This window comes from Hippoglossus hippoglossus, chromosome 21 (genome assembly GCF_009819705.1).
Source record: "Hippoglossus hippoglossus isolate fHipHip1 chromosome 21, fHipHip1.pri, whole genome shotgun sequence".
In the NCBI taxonomy this organism is placed as follows: Eukaryota; Metazoa; Chordata; class Actinopteri; order Pleuronectiformes; family Pleuronectidae; genus Hippoglossus; species Hippoglossus hippoglossus.
The window spans coordinates 15,613,727-15,629,576 of NC_047171.1; the positions used below are offsets into that span (position 1 = coordinate 15,613,727).

The window sequence follows — 15,850 nt, forward strand, 5'->3', positions numbered from 1 at the left end:
CAGTGGGATCCAACTGTAAAACTCTCCCTACCTAAGTAGTACATGTCAGTCAGAGTGTCGACTATCTGTTTGAGGTTGCGAACACAGCCGACAGCCAGTGCTACCAGGAGCTCAAAGCCTGCGTTGATGGAAGCAGGGGTGCTGCACACTGGGATGGCTTGCTCGGTGGGGAATTCCCCGCTTTTCATGTACTGCAGGTAAACATTAGATGCTGGGAAAATGAAGTCATCAATCAGCTCCTAAACAAGAAGAAAATTAGATAATTTTAGTCAGACTATGAGAGAGAAAAACAAAGATTTTTATATTACCTGTTTCATGTTCGATCTGTTTATTGTACCTTAATGAGGTTCGCTCCTCCCTTCTCACAGCCAATGTAATACTTCTTCTCTGGTGTCTGGAAGGCTAGAAGTTCTTTGGTGACCCCAAGGTGGCCCTCCAGGATGGTCTCCTCCACACCAGTCTCCCCTGTCCTCTTAACCTCGTCCTAGAAAAACAAACATTGTGTACAATCAAATCTGCCACACAATCACAATGAATGTGAAACTATAGATAAACTTGTTGAGATATTACAAAATATTGGATTAAAAAATAATCAGGAATATAAGGTTAATGGGAAGCTTTACCCTTATCCTCTTCAGCCAGTCAATCTCATTGTTGAGCAGCACCTCAGCATTTGGCAGGTTGATGTTACTGTTATAGGCATAGTTCAGCAGATGTCTGAGCAACGTGAAGTAGTCCCCAGCATGTTTGGCTCGCTCCTTGGCTGTACTCTGAACACAGACATAAGACATTGAATGGAATTAAGATCCTGGTAATTTATTATAATTAACATAATAAAAGAGGGAAGAGACCAGTTATATTATTTAAGGACACAAGGCATATAGTAACTAACCCCCAACACAGTAAAGAGGAGGGTGATGAAAAAGAGGAGGGGTCGATGGCCCATACAACACCGAGTTGCCATCAGGAAAAACTGCTCCTGAGCCATCTGACGAACAGATCTGTCAAAGTCAGATAACAACATCAGCATCATTATATTCACTCTAAACTATAAAAAAGGCAGATGATGGGGCTGTTCCATCAGTTTCAGTCAGTTGGTTGAAATCATACTGATTTACTTACTTGCTGTGGCAGTGCAGCAGCAGGTCTATGATGAAGGTCTGCCAAGCCTTCTCCTTACTGAGTGTGTCCAGAGCCGTGGGCATGAGGGCAAAACACAGTGTCATCACTTCCAGGGCCTCGCAGCACACCTGCTCATCTTCCCCATCTGGCTCCTTAGCTGCATTTGTCTGATGAGAAAAAGGAAAACAAATAACAATGAGAAGACATACATACAGCATTGGAATTTTTAAACTGCTCCACTAAGTTCACTGATTCATCAAGAGCTCTTGGTCTTTTGGTTGTGCTTCACTTTTAACATATGACCTTTTGAAGCTTTTACCGTCCCGCCTCATAAGTTCTACAACAGCCTGCATATCTATTATGAACTGATGTGCAGTTAGGGCTGTACAGCCATTACTCTAATGTGCTCTTATTTCCTATTCAAATGATGATAGCTTTGATGTGTACTAAAATATTTGGACTACAGTCAACATAACTCTTATAAAGAATTTAATTTGCAAAAGAACGTTTACCTTCTCGTATATTTTGCTGATTTCTTCATTGGAGCTGAAGACGAGCTGCACCGTACCACAGCCTGAAGCCCACACAATTTTCTGTACTGCTCGGATCACACAAATGTCTGGGATGTACTTCGATGCCTGGAAGAAATTCTGGTGAAAAGAAAATTGGCACATAAAATCTACTATAACAAACAGTGCCACTGAACTTTACGTACAACCAGCACATTAGTACTTGTCACACAATGTCTATAATAAGGATGATGATGATAATAATAATAATATCTTGTTTTTGTTACCTCATCAGAAATCTGCTGGGCCAGGCGGATGGCTACATTGCGCAGCATGCATTCTGATGCAGGGTTGGGGATGTTCTGCAGGGCACTCTGGAGGACCAGCGCCTGGTCATGAGTGGCCTGGTTTATCTGTAAACATTGCAGGTAATAAGTGGGGCGAAAGATCCAGACATGTCAATAGAAATATGACAGTCAACTACAGAGGAACTAGTTATACAGGTATGGCTCAGTGTGAGTTATGTGTGTGGCCTAACCGGAGAGACAGGAATATTTCCCTCAGCATTGGGCTGGCAGGCCTCAGCCACAGCCTTCACATGACCAAAGCCCACAGAGGTCAGGAGGAGCTTGGCAATCTTTAGCGCATTGAGGTACGCCCCACGCCTCGTCTCCATATCTGCTGCTGGTAGAAAGTTGTTCCTGGTGAGCATGCTCAACACCAGGGGTAGCCCGCCACTCTTCAAGAAGTTGTACTGGAAGTCACTGGCATCCTCGCCGAGAGTGGCACTGGCTGGCATCAGTAAAGCATACACAACCTAGAACATGAGCAAATACATTGTATAAATTGAGACAAGAAAAAAAAATACACGGATTCCATGTTTTGCTCTTAATAGCTCCAGCTAAATTGTTATGATTGCTACTGGGGTCGTGGCATAGCTGCTCAGATCCCAATTATCACACAATGATAAATGAGAATATCTTAGGCTAGTCAGGTTCAAAATGCAAAAATATGGTTTTCAGGGCAGATAATCACAGTTTGTGATGCAAAGGTACATCAACACTCACCTCAATGAGGTAGAGCACTTGTGAGGGGGAGGGGCCAAAGAAGCGGGAGTCCAGTGAGGGACTGAGGCTGTTCTCACCAAGTTTGGCGTGGTCCAGACACACAGCTCTCAGATTCTCCACTGTTGTGTTATCTGAGGATACAAAAACATGGCACTGAGCTACCATTGCCTGTGTGTACTTGTGAAGGTTTATGTTTCAGTCAAATTAATTGGTTGAAAACAGCAGAGGTACATCTTTACCTGGCGGCATGAGTTTCATGAGAACTCGAGCGCCATCTCTAAGCAGAGGCATTTTGAGGTTGCAGCCCAGGTCAGCCACCTGCCACAGGAAGGAGATGTAGCGCAGATGCAGCGACATAATCTGTAGAATAAATAATGTATTAGGTTATATTAATACGTTGTAATAGTACTGCTGTTTAAACACTTCAACACACAATGACAAACCTCATAAATTCAATGTAACATAAAACACTGTGGTCAACATCAGGGTAAAAAAACATTAACATTTTCAATTTTAAAAATTACATATAGTTTAAGAATTGCATCCCTAGAAATTAACAGAAAGTTGGGGATTGGTCCAAATTCTTGGTTTCACAAAAATAGCTAATGCACAAAATCTGTCTAAGGCCCCGAACACACCTGTAACAGCAGTCCTAAGAGATCCGATCACAAGTGTTAACATCCGTCCTAAGAGATCCGATCACAAGTAGCCAGCGTTACGTATGCGTGTTCACACCTGGCATTAAAATGCATCCTGAATGAGTCTCCTCTGACCACTTGTGATCGGATCTCACGCCCTTGCTCTACATGCAATTTAACACATAAGCCATTTGTTTTAGTTGAGACCAAACATTGTTTTGAGCCCGTCTGAGTTTACAGATGTGTCTGATGTCATTGTTTTTGTGTGCGCGTGTTTGTTGGTACGAGCGCGCAAAAGAGAAGTAGAGAGACAAGTCAGGAGAGTTTGAATGAATCTCATGCAGCTGTGAAGAAAGATTTTACCAATTTAAGGAAAGTATCGATCATTATGTGATGAACGATGTTGATATTGTGGCGGTGGTTACAAACAAAGCAACGAGTGAACGCGGCTCCAGAGGAGGATATCAGAGGACGTTTAAAAACATGGTGTAAATGTCACCATTTCAAGTCGAATTTTAATGTCGGGGCTTACAGACACTTGGATGACTGCACAGGAGTAGTGTGGAGGCATTTTATGTATTTTTTCTGTATTGTTTTTTTAGGTTGGAAGAATCTGTCACCATTTACTTTAATTGTATTTGGCTGCAACGCTGTTCATCCCTGAAACTGCAAGAGTGTTTTGTGGATTCAAACACTTCACCCACCCTTCCGTTGACATAGTGGTGATTAGATAGAGAATTTTCATTTTTGGGTGAATTATCCCTTTCATACCAGGTGTGTACAGGGCCTCATATTAACTGTTATCATGGCTGTTTGGAAATAATATCTGCATGTATGAAGGTATTACAATATCTGTGCGGTAAACTCACCACACCAGGAAGACAGCTCTCCACCTCAGGGTTGGGCCCATCGCTGTAGTGGTTGCCGTGGTTACCAGGAGAGCCAGTGGATGAGTCAGAGGAGCTGTCTGGGCTTGAAGGCATGTTGGCACTCACCTGGGTCAGCTTGGCCGTGATCAACTATATCAAAAACACAGGAAGTTTGAGTTAATGTTCATGTAATGTGTGGAGAACAAAGACACACACAGATCATTTCTGGCTTCAAGATCTGACTTTTGATATGCCCAAAATGGCAACGATTATTATTTGATTCCATTATGAATTGTGAGTAAATCATTCATTACATTTACATAGAAGAGTACCAGGGGAGAACACATTGTTACCGTTTTGTCCTTCAAGTTGAGCTGTCCAATTAACTTCCTGTCATCAGCCGGATCGACCACCTCGCCTCCAATAAAGAGCTCTATCTTGGTATGTGCAGCGTTTGCCTTGATCCGAGTCAGGATGCCACGGCGAACTGAGCCAATTGTGTCATTGGTGTGTGACCAGATATCCAGGTCATCTACCTGACGCCCCTGGTTGGGAAAACGCACGATCAACGTGATATGCTTCCCACGGAAAGCTCTGCAAGAGAAATGGAATTAAGAGATAAAGTGAAACAGTAAAATCATTGCACCTTTTTTTTTATCTAACCGGGTAATGTGAATAAAGCAAGATAGCATGCACACTAAATAGGGAAAACCTAGGTATTCATTTATGTTAAATTAATACCTTTAGACAATTTCTATGTGATTTTTTAAAAACAGTGGGTAATGATGATTTTGCTTATTCTAGTATATTTGTTGAATTGGAGTCAATTTTCCTGTGAAAGCTTCAGCCAGTTGTTGTGCAGCAATATGGTTAAATTTGTTATGATAAATGCAGTATTGTGTTTCATTGTAATTGTACCTGGACATGGGCAGTATAGTCCTCTCCTCGTGGTAGTCACTGTCGCACTCATTGATGTACTCTTTGAGCACAGTAAGAACTCGCACCATGCGGATGGCTTCCTGACGGGCACAATTGATGCTGTCTTTGTCTCCGTCCAACACACACAGGGTGTCGTAGGAGGCCTTCAGACGGTCAAAACATGACTGAATGAAATCCTCATGAATTTCAACCTAAAGGGAGGAAACGGGTAGAGCAATGAAGACAAACAACTTATTACACCGAATTATATTTGAATTAACTTCTCAACATTAAATATAGTCTAGGAAAGAGAAAAGAATAAACTAAATTCTCTCTAAGTGAAACAGAAGAGTCACTGTACCTGATTAACTTGTAGTTTTGGTCCGAGGTTGGTATAAATCTCTTTCAGCAGGTCTATTGCTCGGCTAGCGATATCATCACTTCCTTGAATCACCACCTGGGAGAGAGACGAATACAAACGTTTTTTCAAGCAGTAAGTATTTTCCATCTATATTCTTGAAATTCCCCTCTGTTACGAGAGAAATTTAATTGTCAATATTGTCAAGAGAATTTACAACGAACAAATGGTGGTAAATCTCCTCATCCTTACAGTCGCACCAAACTAAATTGGCTCTGGGGGGAGAGAAGGATCTCAAGTAAATGGGAATATTGTCATAACTCTGACCACTGAACAACTCCTCTTTTGTTGATAATGTAATTCTTACATCAAGGCTACAATGGTAAAAGTTATTCAGAGCAGAGAGTGTGAGTAGAAAGTGAGAAACAAATTAAGGCTGGGAACAGTAACATGGACCAACTGGTCATAAAGTGAGAACTACACCTGACACATTTCCAACACAGTGTGTCTTTCAGTTTCCAAGGTTTGACTGGCTCTTGAGGTAATAAAATGTGGATCCCATTTCCAGTCTTTGAAATAATTAGTTTTTGGAAAGGAAAGAAAATAGGCTTTAAATCTGCCTCCCTCACGAAAACACAAAAAACATTTGCATTTGTGTGCCTGTTGCAACCAATCTCCTCACCCTCCAGAGGTAGTCCAAGCCTATTAGTTCCAGGTCATCCATCATGTAGGCCCTGCGCTTTGCTACCAGCTTGCCCTCCCTGCAGTTGACAGCCTTGAAGAACCTCTCAAAACACTTCATGCCATTCTCCGTCAGCAGAGACGGGTCCAACTGCAGGACGTTGTTCTCAAAGAAGTCCTTATTGATGTCCGGGTCCAGGTCTGGCTCATCACCCATCAGCTTGGAGTACCTATTGGGTGGCAGGAAAGTAACACAGCATTCAGAACAGACATGTCTGCTGATTAACAAAGGTAAGAGAATCAATTTATGCTGAAGGCGAGAAGAGATCAAATCGAACAGTACCATTTGAAGCAGGCCTCACGGTCACAAAGGAACACTGCATTCTCAGCCAGACACTTCCAGATCTGCTTGGCCTGAGGGGCACATAGCCACAACTGGCCATCCTTTAGCAAGAACCTGACATAATATTAACAAGAAAGAAAATCAATATTGGCCTGAACATAAAAGAAAAAAGGTACTTGTGAAGGTCACAGAGTTGGTTCCAGACTTGTAACTGCTGCTGGGCTGAAGTCACTGGATAACGCCTGCTCCTCCCTATTTATCCAAAATTGTCCTCGAACATGGCACTTCAATGGGGCAACTTACTGGACAACAAAGTCTAGGGATACTGTATGCCTAAATACATCAAGCTGATTACTCTTAAGAGTTTGTTTTTGAATGGGTAGGATAGTAACTGGGTGGATCTAGTTGCAGTACATCAGCAATTTATTATAGCTGATCTGAGCAGTAATTATTTCCCCACATGTACATAAACTGCAGCAATTTAAAGGCAAGTTTTTACATTAGATTTCTTCTATTCCCAGTTGTGGGATTAGATTTCAGGAAACTATACACCCTTGTTGATTAGATACATTCAAGGGTGAGATGGTTTAAGTTGTACCTCAGGAAGTTGAGCCGCTCCTGTACTTCCTGGACATGGCTGTAGCGGCTTCCTGGCCTGACAGTCTGGGGGTCAAACTCAGCTTGCTCTTCTGTAAAAGCACATACATGACCAGTCAGACTGCATATAGTCCACACCCCTGATTCAAATGCTATATGTGTGGGAAATGAAATGTCAGACTAACACAAGGAGCCATTTCTGGCTCCGACAAAGTACCTTTGGAGAACTGCCTCATGGTCTCCATGTAGGCTGAGAGATTCTCAGCCACTAGGGTCACCAGAGCGTGGTTGTGCTGCAGCTGGTTGATCAGGTCATGTCGGTAGAACACATGAGGACTTCTCTGGGTTTGACTGAGGAGAGAGTAGCAGGAGCAGTGGTGAATGTAAGGGGGACAAAAACAGACAGGAAGTCAGGAAGCAAAAGACTGAAAAATAAAGTGTGATGAAGCTGACATCAAATACCTTTAGTAACAATTTCTGGTTAAGAAAACTTAAAATGACTGATATCTAATTTGTTTCAGGGACATAAAGAAAGCAGCTCTTGGTGTTTTGCATGTGTGTATATATATATATATGGGTCATAGAGTAACCAGCAGAAGAAGTCATATCAATAAAGGACATTTCCTGCCTTGTCTCCACCATGAAATTATGTTTTTGGATTTGAAAACCAAACAATAGGAAAATAACCTCGATTTGATTTTTAACTATCATATTACAAAGAGCCACATGGGAATCTGAAACATAAAAACAATGTTTTGGATTGCTGATGACAATTTAACGAAAGAAAAAAGTTGGTCATATTATGAGCCCAGTTGACTAATTAGCAGTGGCTACACAGTGCTGAACAGTCCAACTGCTACTCACATTCGAGACTCATTTCTAATGTCCAAATTCGAAATCCATGTTTGAATTAGTGGGTCGAAGGCATGAAATACCCCTGATATTGACTTGCATTGAATGATTTGAGCTGAAAGGAGCTGGCATCAGGAAGAATGGGGCTCCATCTCAAAAGACCTTTCACTTAGTTGTGTAATGGACATGATTAAAGGACTTTTCTGTGCATGTACTATAACTTGTATTCAGTACTGAGAAATTGTTATTTATAAAAGGGATGTAACCACGGTTTCTACATTGTTTTTTATTTGATCTAACCTGAAATGCATGCATGTATGTGTGTATCTTATAAACAAAAACTGTCACAATGAATCTCAATGCATTTTCTAAGTGATTGAGTCCACAAAACACTTCTGGAGTCTCAGGGGTAAACTTTGTTAGAGCAGTATCCAATACAATTGAAGTCAATGGTGAGTCCTTCTTCAGACGTAATAAAACAGAAAAACCATAACATGCCTCCATACTGGTCGTGTGGTGTCGTCCAAGTGTCCGGAAGCCCCGACATTCAAATTCGACTCGAAACGTAGTCATTTGCACCAAGTTTTAAGCCTGAAGTTCCGCTGATATCTTCTGACAAGGTGCATTCAGGGGCCGTCAGAAATGTTCGCTAGCTTAGCCACTTCTGGTGGAATTTTAGGCTCAAAACACAGTGGAAATGACCTTGTTTCGAGTCAAATTTGAATGTCGGTGTTAGCGGACACTTGGATGACACTGCACGAGCAGTATGGAGGCATGTACGTTTTTTCTGTTGTTTTATTACGTTTGAAGATAAGTCACTAATGTCTTAGTGCTCAGCTGCTGCACTGTTTACCCCTGAGACTCCAAAAGTGTTTTGTGGACTCAAACACTTGACCCAACCCCCAATCAGCAAAGTGGTGAGTAAATAGTGAGTGAATTTTGTCTCATGCTTGACTAAGTCTCAAATGTACAAGATGTTTAAAAGGGGGCTTGACTGAGGAAGGAGTCATTTGAGATGAAACCCAAGAAAGAATTGCTTAGGCAGATTCATGGCAAAGGTTTTACATTTTGTATAGTGTTCATTATTAACATGTCAAAGAGAAAGTTAGACTTGACGTAACACAGAAATAGGTAGAACCCTGTAATTAGCGCTCAACTTACCCCACTAAGTTCGTTTGTATGTTAATTGGCATTTTCTTTCTGAAAAACAACAGGCATGTGTGCTACATATTTTCTACAGTGACTATAAGGAAAAACACTACTTTAAATCAAAACAATTTTATGATGCACAAAATGATCTCAAATAAATCTGACACTAGTTTCACATATTTTCAAAGTAATGTTAAAATAAATGATGTATTTACTCAGGCTGTAAACCCTAGTTAAAATGTCATGTGTTTAAGTATTTCAGTAACCTGACAACTTTCAGTCCAGCTAACACAATTCCCTAATATCTTTTCAAGTTACACTTGGGCTTTTCTTACTCTGGCGAAAATGTCTGCTGTGAAAATTACCTCCGAATAAAAACTCGATAACTTCTTATATTTATTGAACTATTACTTAAAGGCTAGCTACCTGTCGAGAAAAATAACTACTCTGATTGTAAAGGATCGAAGCTGAGTCCATCAACATACTCCAGCACCTTCTTTCAACTGTTTACAACATTGTTTACTTTGTTTCAAAGCAAACAATGTATCTGCACCTTTCAGCTCCTTTCAATGTACTCAAATGAAATATGAACGTCCCTTTGGGCCAAACAATCATAACTAAAAAAAATAAAATTGTGGCTAACAATCGCTAATGTTTGGTTTAAGAGGTCTCATGACCACACTTAGTGGGAGATTCTGTAAGATCATACCAAAACAATTAAGTCTAGTAGTTAAGAGCAAAGTTTAATTCAGTGAGAGAAAATGTAGTAAATGTTTAGTGTGCTGCTCGGCCCTGATGTTAGCACTGATGGTTAATTTGTTTACTGGGAAAATTTGCTGATCTGTTGAGGACACTTAACTTCTCACGTAACCTACTGTGCTGGACATAAAAGCATAAAAGTTGGCATGCCTCAGCCGCAAATGTCATAAAATGCAAGAAATGTCAGAAAGTTAAAACATGATGAGTGTCTTTATCATGGGTTTTCATGCATTATGTACAAAATAAATACAAAAAATTCTAAGTAAACACCGTAAAAAATTATGATAATAAAATAAATGCTTCATACTTGCCAACATGTGATAAACCTCCTGTATGTTTCTGCAGTATAAAATTGATTTCTATCATGAGCTTACCTAAGGTTTTGAGGAGCTTCACCAAAGAGGCTACAGATTTCTCTGATTTGCTTCAGGGCAGGGATCACCCACTTATCGTTGGTCCGTAGTTCCTCTATGAAGCGATCTATCCATTGGATTTTCTGTGTGTCTCTGTCCTGTAAGTGAAAATTAAACATCAGTAATTGGAGTTTAATAAGCTCTCTGTTATTTTACATGCTTTTAAACACATTCACCAACATCACCCCCACATGTACCTGTGAGCAACTGTAATCCAATATCTTGATGTGAGCACTAAGAGCCTGGTCCATGATGTCTACAGGCACATCATCGCTGTGTGCCAGGTTCCACAGCAGGTTGAGGACCTTGTGGGCCATCACACCATCCTTATCATCCTCAGCCAAGCGCCGGATAAGTTCCAGCAGCTTTTCACGCTGCTTCTTGCTGGCATTGGTCCAGCTTGCCTGCACAAGACGAAGAACCAAGTCCAAAAGTTAAAATAGAGGCTATAGCAGAACGCTGTTGTGATGTAAGAATTAAACTGCAATGTCATTAAACCAGAGTTCGGAGATTCAGTACACGGTGTACAAAAAGTCTTTATAATCTGTGACTGATAACTGCAACTCTTACTCACCTTGAAACAGTCAAAGAGGTGATCGAGCTGCTCAGGTGAGAAGTCCCATGCCAGCTTGGCCAGGAGGTCATGGACATTCTTCACAATAGCCTCATGCTTACCAGCCTGCAGATGCACAGACAACAACCACCATGCTGTGTTAATGAAATAGATCTAATATACACGTGACATCTCAGCCATGCAGGGTTTTGCTGCAGTTGCAATGTTGACAAATGGTGATTAGCAGCAGGAGTTGTGTTCGAAATTTACAATATGCAGTTCAAATGTTTACTCAGACTATAGAACGAGAAGTGAGAATTTACAATTTAACATTAAATAAGAACATAGCTCGGGAAAAACAAACATCTGCCTCTGTCAGGTCATTACAATTTTACATATAACATCTTACAACATTCTGAACGTTTATCCTCAGTTCACTTTTAATGGGCATTTGCTACTTTATAGGCCGATCAATTGATCATTAGAATGACACTAAAACTGTTGTTCACAGTAGTGTACCTGTGCAGCCCAGATATTATCCAGATCCTGCATTGTAAGAGCTTTCTCTTTGATAACGAAGCGAAGGATCTTCTCCAGTTTCTCGACATACTGCGGCTGGTGCAAACTGTCCCTGAGCACAATGGACAGGATGTGGTTCTGCTGGATCCACTCCTGATGTAGTGTGAAGCGACATAAAGGAGAAATGGATTTTTAGGAAAAGAGAGGTTGTTAAGATGCCAAATACAATAGTAAAGAGCTGTGGTGAGTTTACCGCCATGCGCTCTGCAGTCAGCCACTCCTCCTCCTCAGGGTTATGCCGATGAGTGTAGTAGGACACACTGGAGATCACCTTGTTAACTTCATTTAGTGCATTCATTTTGCCATTAAAAGAAGAAATTTGCAATAACCTGGTGATGAATGAGAGTTTGTTCAAGTCAGAATTATAACTGTACAGCAATTTGATGGAAAACCTTGATCAGATGAAAAGAATTTAGATAAAGACTTTACTTACCTAAGAATCATTTTTAACCTAAAAATCTCTAAATTCTTCACGGTCTCCTCCTGCCCCGGTACACGAGAAGCCAGATTCTTCAGAGACTTGATTATCATGGACAGTGCGTCGTTTTTGGCTTCATTCTTTGCCTCTTTCTTCAGCTCCTCATCTGTTAGATTCTCTAGAAACTGAGGAACCATCTCGATGACTGGAAGGAAGTACTTCTTTACCGTGTGCAATGTGAGGAACTCATAACACTGGCCAAAAGGCCTGTAATGAAAAGAAGACAAAATCGGTTAACGAAAACTTGTAACATGACCACTACACAAAAGCACGGCGACATCATTTTCATTCTCACTTGATAAGTGCAGCGATGATCTGGACGTTCAGTGCTTGGCCGCTCATGAAGCGATCGTGCAACATTTGAAACCCGTTTAACGTGCCAAATTTGTTTATTAGGTCCACCAACCATCCCTGTGAATAGGAAACAAGAGAGAAAAGGATTAATTTTAAATAAGTAAAATAAATGATCAAGTCCCCCTCCCCCCAAAATGAGTCCGATCTGAGAATGAGAGTCCAGGCTTTTAGGAAGAGATCGTTTTAAAAAAAAAGGGGGACATTTTAAAAAGCCTGTTTTTAGCCAATCAATGATGTAAAGCTTATAAAAAGTTTGCAATGTAGTTACATGTTTAAGAGTGACTGATTGGATGTCAACCTTATTAATAAAAAAGAAAAGACAAACACAGCAAAATCTGCCCTAACACAGTGAGGCCCTAAGTAGTCCTGGCCCCCTGCCAGCAGAGGCAGACAGTGAGCAGTGCTGCGGTACAGTTCATACTGACCCCATGCCCACGCTACATTCATCACTCTTTCACTGTAAAATTCCTATTCTCTAGAGTATACACCTCCTCTTTTATACAATATGCATGCATATTATAGACTGTCAGTTATTTTTTATTTTCTGTCTTTTACACACAGGGACTGTCTTAATCTCACAGGGCCCCAAAGGTTAAACTAAAGTACTTCTCTATGGATTTAGCCTACAAGGAAGAGAGACTGGCTGACTGTCATTCAGAGGAAGAAAACTTCTGTCGACACGCTGTCAACACTTCTTTCGACACACCTGAGTATTTATCTCAAATTAATCAAGTAATAACGTGCACAATCTAGACTGTTAAGAGTGTATTTCAGACAATAATCTGATCATAATTTGTAAGACAAAGAGTTATGAGATAAATGTTGGAGAGAAAAGTTCAGGAGTCAAAAGTTCCATTTCTATGTTTGGGCATTAATCACAGTGATTCACCTTGGGAGATCGTGGGTCTGGTGGTCGGGCAAAGAGCTCGTCGTCAGCCAGCTGTGCTCCAGCGGGGACCGTCTCAGAGGGCCGTGTGCCATTATAGATGTGGAACTTGCAGTGAGGGTTGGCGGCCATGGCCAGAAGCTCTAGTAGAGGGAACCAGTCCTGAGAGAGCTTGGCCACACACAACTCCACCAATCGGTGTGTGTTATTGATAATACACCTCTGTAAAGGAAGGTTTTCAGGTGGGAGAAAATGCACATATTGACTATTAGACATCGAGAGACAGAGAGAGATAGCAAGACTAAGAACCCCAAGTCTGGCTGGAAAATGTCCTTGCTGATGAAAACAACTTTGCAGTTTGATATAACGACACATATGTTTTACACACAAGAAGAATTGCAATTAGGGATGATGAAAATTGATGATATGAAATTTTGGTGGCACGATTATTGTCGGAGAAAATATCACGGATTCACGATTATGGAGGCTATAGAAGGAAAAAGACACAACAAGCAATATATAGCTAATATATAGCACATTTTTGGGATATATAAAAAAAATGGCTCAATCATATACCATGATATACACAAGACCTGCAATCAAATAAGAATTCACAACTTTTATCTGAGTTAACCTTTTGGTCAATGCTTACAAGTATTATGTGCTTTATTTTGTTAGTTAAACGCTTGATATTTATAACTGACACTATCACATGAGTACACTGTACCTTGGAATATGAGATATACTTTATTATTCATGGCTTCTGCCCTGCAGTCAAGCAAGCCTTGACAGAGATGCTGACCAAAACTCCTAAAATAGATTACCTGTCAAGTCTCATTTTGGTGCCTTAATTAACATCTGAAATCTTGGTGACATATGTCAATAGTATTTACTATTGAATATTCTAAATAGCACATTTTAACATTGAGAAGAAAGGTCATAGTTCAGATTGTGGATCATGATTGTTTGTTAAAACAATGGTGTAATTGTTTTGGAAAGATCACTGACGCTTCTACTTAAGATTTCCAGAGAAACTCATTTAAGACTCTACCCAGTAACATTACAACTAAAATCAGCTGCTCCTCCTGCACGCCTCGACTGGTTTGCAGCTCTGAAGTAACCAGATATGTGTAATCAATATGGGACTGGCTCATCGTAAAAATCCAGAGGGGCTTTTTCTTCCTTAACATTGAGTCATTGATGAGAATAAATCAGATCACCTATGGTTAAGTAACAACCCCGTACAATGTGCTAGAATAAAATTTGATAACCTAATCATCATGATTTAAAGTGAAGGTGACAGGAGAAAAAAAAAAAAAAAAAAAAAAAAAATCAACATTTTGCTCTTTAACTTCCTTGTCTGTCTCAGTGGTATATCATGAAAAGGTTCCAGAGATCAATATTGCTAATACAGCACAACAGACCAGCCTCAGCGACTTCTTACAAAAAAGATCATTGATCACGGCTGCCTTTGCCTGCTTCTCTCAGCTCCACATAAACTAAGCAGAAAATTCAATTCATAGGCAAGACCCCAATCTGAACAATATGCATCCAATAAGATAAGACATGTTAAATTATAAATAAAGCTAAGATTACTATGCTGACCCATGCCACCCCACAAAAATATAGATTTATGTTGACAATTACAACTTTGATCGCTTGCATTTTAACTCTTGAGTCGTAGTTGTGCTCTGTTGGAACAGAAATCAGGCCAAATTCCAAAGATGGTTATCCGTTTTCAGCCTTACCTCTAAAATAGAGATTGTGCGTTACATATGCAAACCATAATTATCTTATCTGTTGTTGTACGCTTCGTCAAAAGCCCAGCAGGGTGGACCATTAGAATGGATGCCTTGGCTTAAAGAAACTTTTGTGTCATTGACCAAAATACAGAGCAAAAATGAGGACTCACATGAATCTCAAATTTCCAGCCACTGACTGCCTCGTCTGTCAGGATCTTTGTGAAAGAGATAGTCAGACCATCTCGGAAAAACCTCTGACATGCCTCACACTTCACATCCAGTCCTGCAAGGAAAGACATCCCTCATTTAGCATTCTTATAAAATGTGCACCAACGTGAAATGAAAGACATTCTTCAGTAAAACATTCAGCCTGAAGAAAGAAGCCAAAACGCAAGGCAAGCTTGTTTATGCAGTATCATTCAGACACAAGGCAATGCAAAGGCATAGAACTACATCAAAAATAAATACATGATCAAGTTTTTAAGTGACTGTTGATACAGAAAACCTTTAATCCTTGTGATGTTTTTACGGTGGTAGGAGGTTGGTTTTGTAATAATTAATGTGGCTGAGAAATTTACGTTCAAGTCCATAACTACACAGATATTTCTGGCTTAATGTGTGGCTGTTAGTGCCATAGATTCAAGGTCAGCACTGACTTTTAATCGCTCTTCTTTGGGGCCAGATTGGATTGTATTCTGTGGGACAAATGTTTACTGGTTTCTTTAAGGAAGCAGTATGGGTTTTCTTTTATCCCTGGGAGACACCCGAGTAATGCCGTCTGTGGTTACTGCTGTTTAAAAGTTCATCCATTTGACAGGCTTTAGCGCAATAGCTTAACTGGCTTCTGATTGGTGACTGTGTTAAAGGGGAGGAGCATGATTTGGACAGAGACACTTGCTGAATGCTTTGGGTGATGTGGAGCAGAGGGTCAGGTGATGATGGAAAGGGATACAGGCAGTTTGTCTGTTTGCGCTGTCCTTCAC

General features: G+C 40.5%; 1 protein-coding gene across 9 annotated transcripts in view; it reads right to left on the reverse strand.

Annotated features, from left to right (window-relative positions):
• The window catches only part of usp9 (ubiquitin specific peptidase 9), a 38,222-nt gene that overhangs the window by 12,144 nt on the left and 10,228 nt on the right, over positions 1–15,850 (reverse strand). For 7 of the 9 annotated variants that reach the window (XM_034573594.1, XM_034573592.1, XM_034573593.1 and 4 more), the window contains exons 5-32: positions 15,038–15,150; positions 13,129–13,347; positions 12,181–12,296; positions 11,841–12,092; positions 11,601–11,736; positions 11,348–11,500; positions 10,850–10,954; positions 10,473–10,679; positions 10,237–10,373; positions 9,116–9,154; positions 7,320–7,453; positions 7,104–7,194; positions 6,506–6,619; positions 6,164–6,392; positions 5,485–5,580; positions 5,124–5,335; positions 4,559–4,799; positions 4,206–4,355; positions 2,938–3,058; positions 2,699–2,829; positions 2,170–2,448; positions 1,919–2,044; positions 1,635–1,772; positions 1,123–1,289; positions 893–1,001; positions 624–770; positions 338–484; positions 32–239 (exon numbers count right to left, since the gene is read on the reverse strand). In XM_034573594.1, the coding sequence (XP_034429485.1) occupies positions 32–239; positions 338–484; positions 624–770; positions 893–1,001; positions 1,123–1,289; positions 1,635–1,772; positions 1,919–2,044; positions 2,170–2,448; positions 2,699–2,829; positions 2,938–3,058; positions 4,206–4,355; positions 4,559–4,799; positions 5,124–5,335; positions 5,485–5,580; positions 6,164–6,392; positions 6,506–6,619; positions 7,104–7,194; positions 7,320–7,453; positions 9,116–9,154; positions 10,237–10,373; positions 10,473–10,679; positions 10,850–10,954; positions 11,348–11,500; positions 11,601–11,736; positions 11,841–12,092; positions 12,181–12,296; positions 13,129–13,347; positions 15,038–15,150 (4,317 nt within the window). The remainder of the gene's footprint in view (positions 1–31; positions 240–337; positions 485–623; positions 771–892; positions 1,002–1,122; positions 1,290–1,634; positions 1,773–1,918; positions 2,045–2,169; positions 2,449–2,698; positions 2,830–2,937; positions 3,059–4,205; positions 4,356–4,558; positions 4,800–5,123; positions 5,336–5,484; positions 5,581–6,163; positions 6,393–6,505; positions 6,620–7,103; positions 7,195–7,319; positions 7,454–9,115; positions 9,155–10,236; positions 10,374–10,472; positions 10,680–10,849; positions 10,955–11,347; positions 11,501–11,600; positions 11,737–11,840; positions 12,093–12,180; positions 12,297–13,128; positions 13,348–15,037; positions 15,151–15,850) is intronic. The other 2 variants (XM_034573596.1, XM_034573598.1) reach the window with 1 other exon arrangement.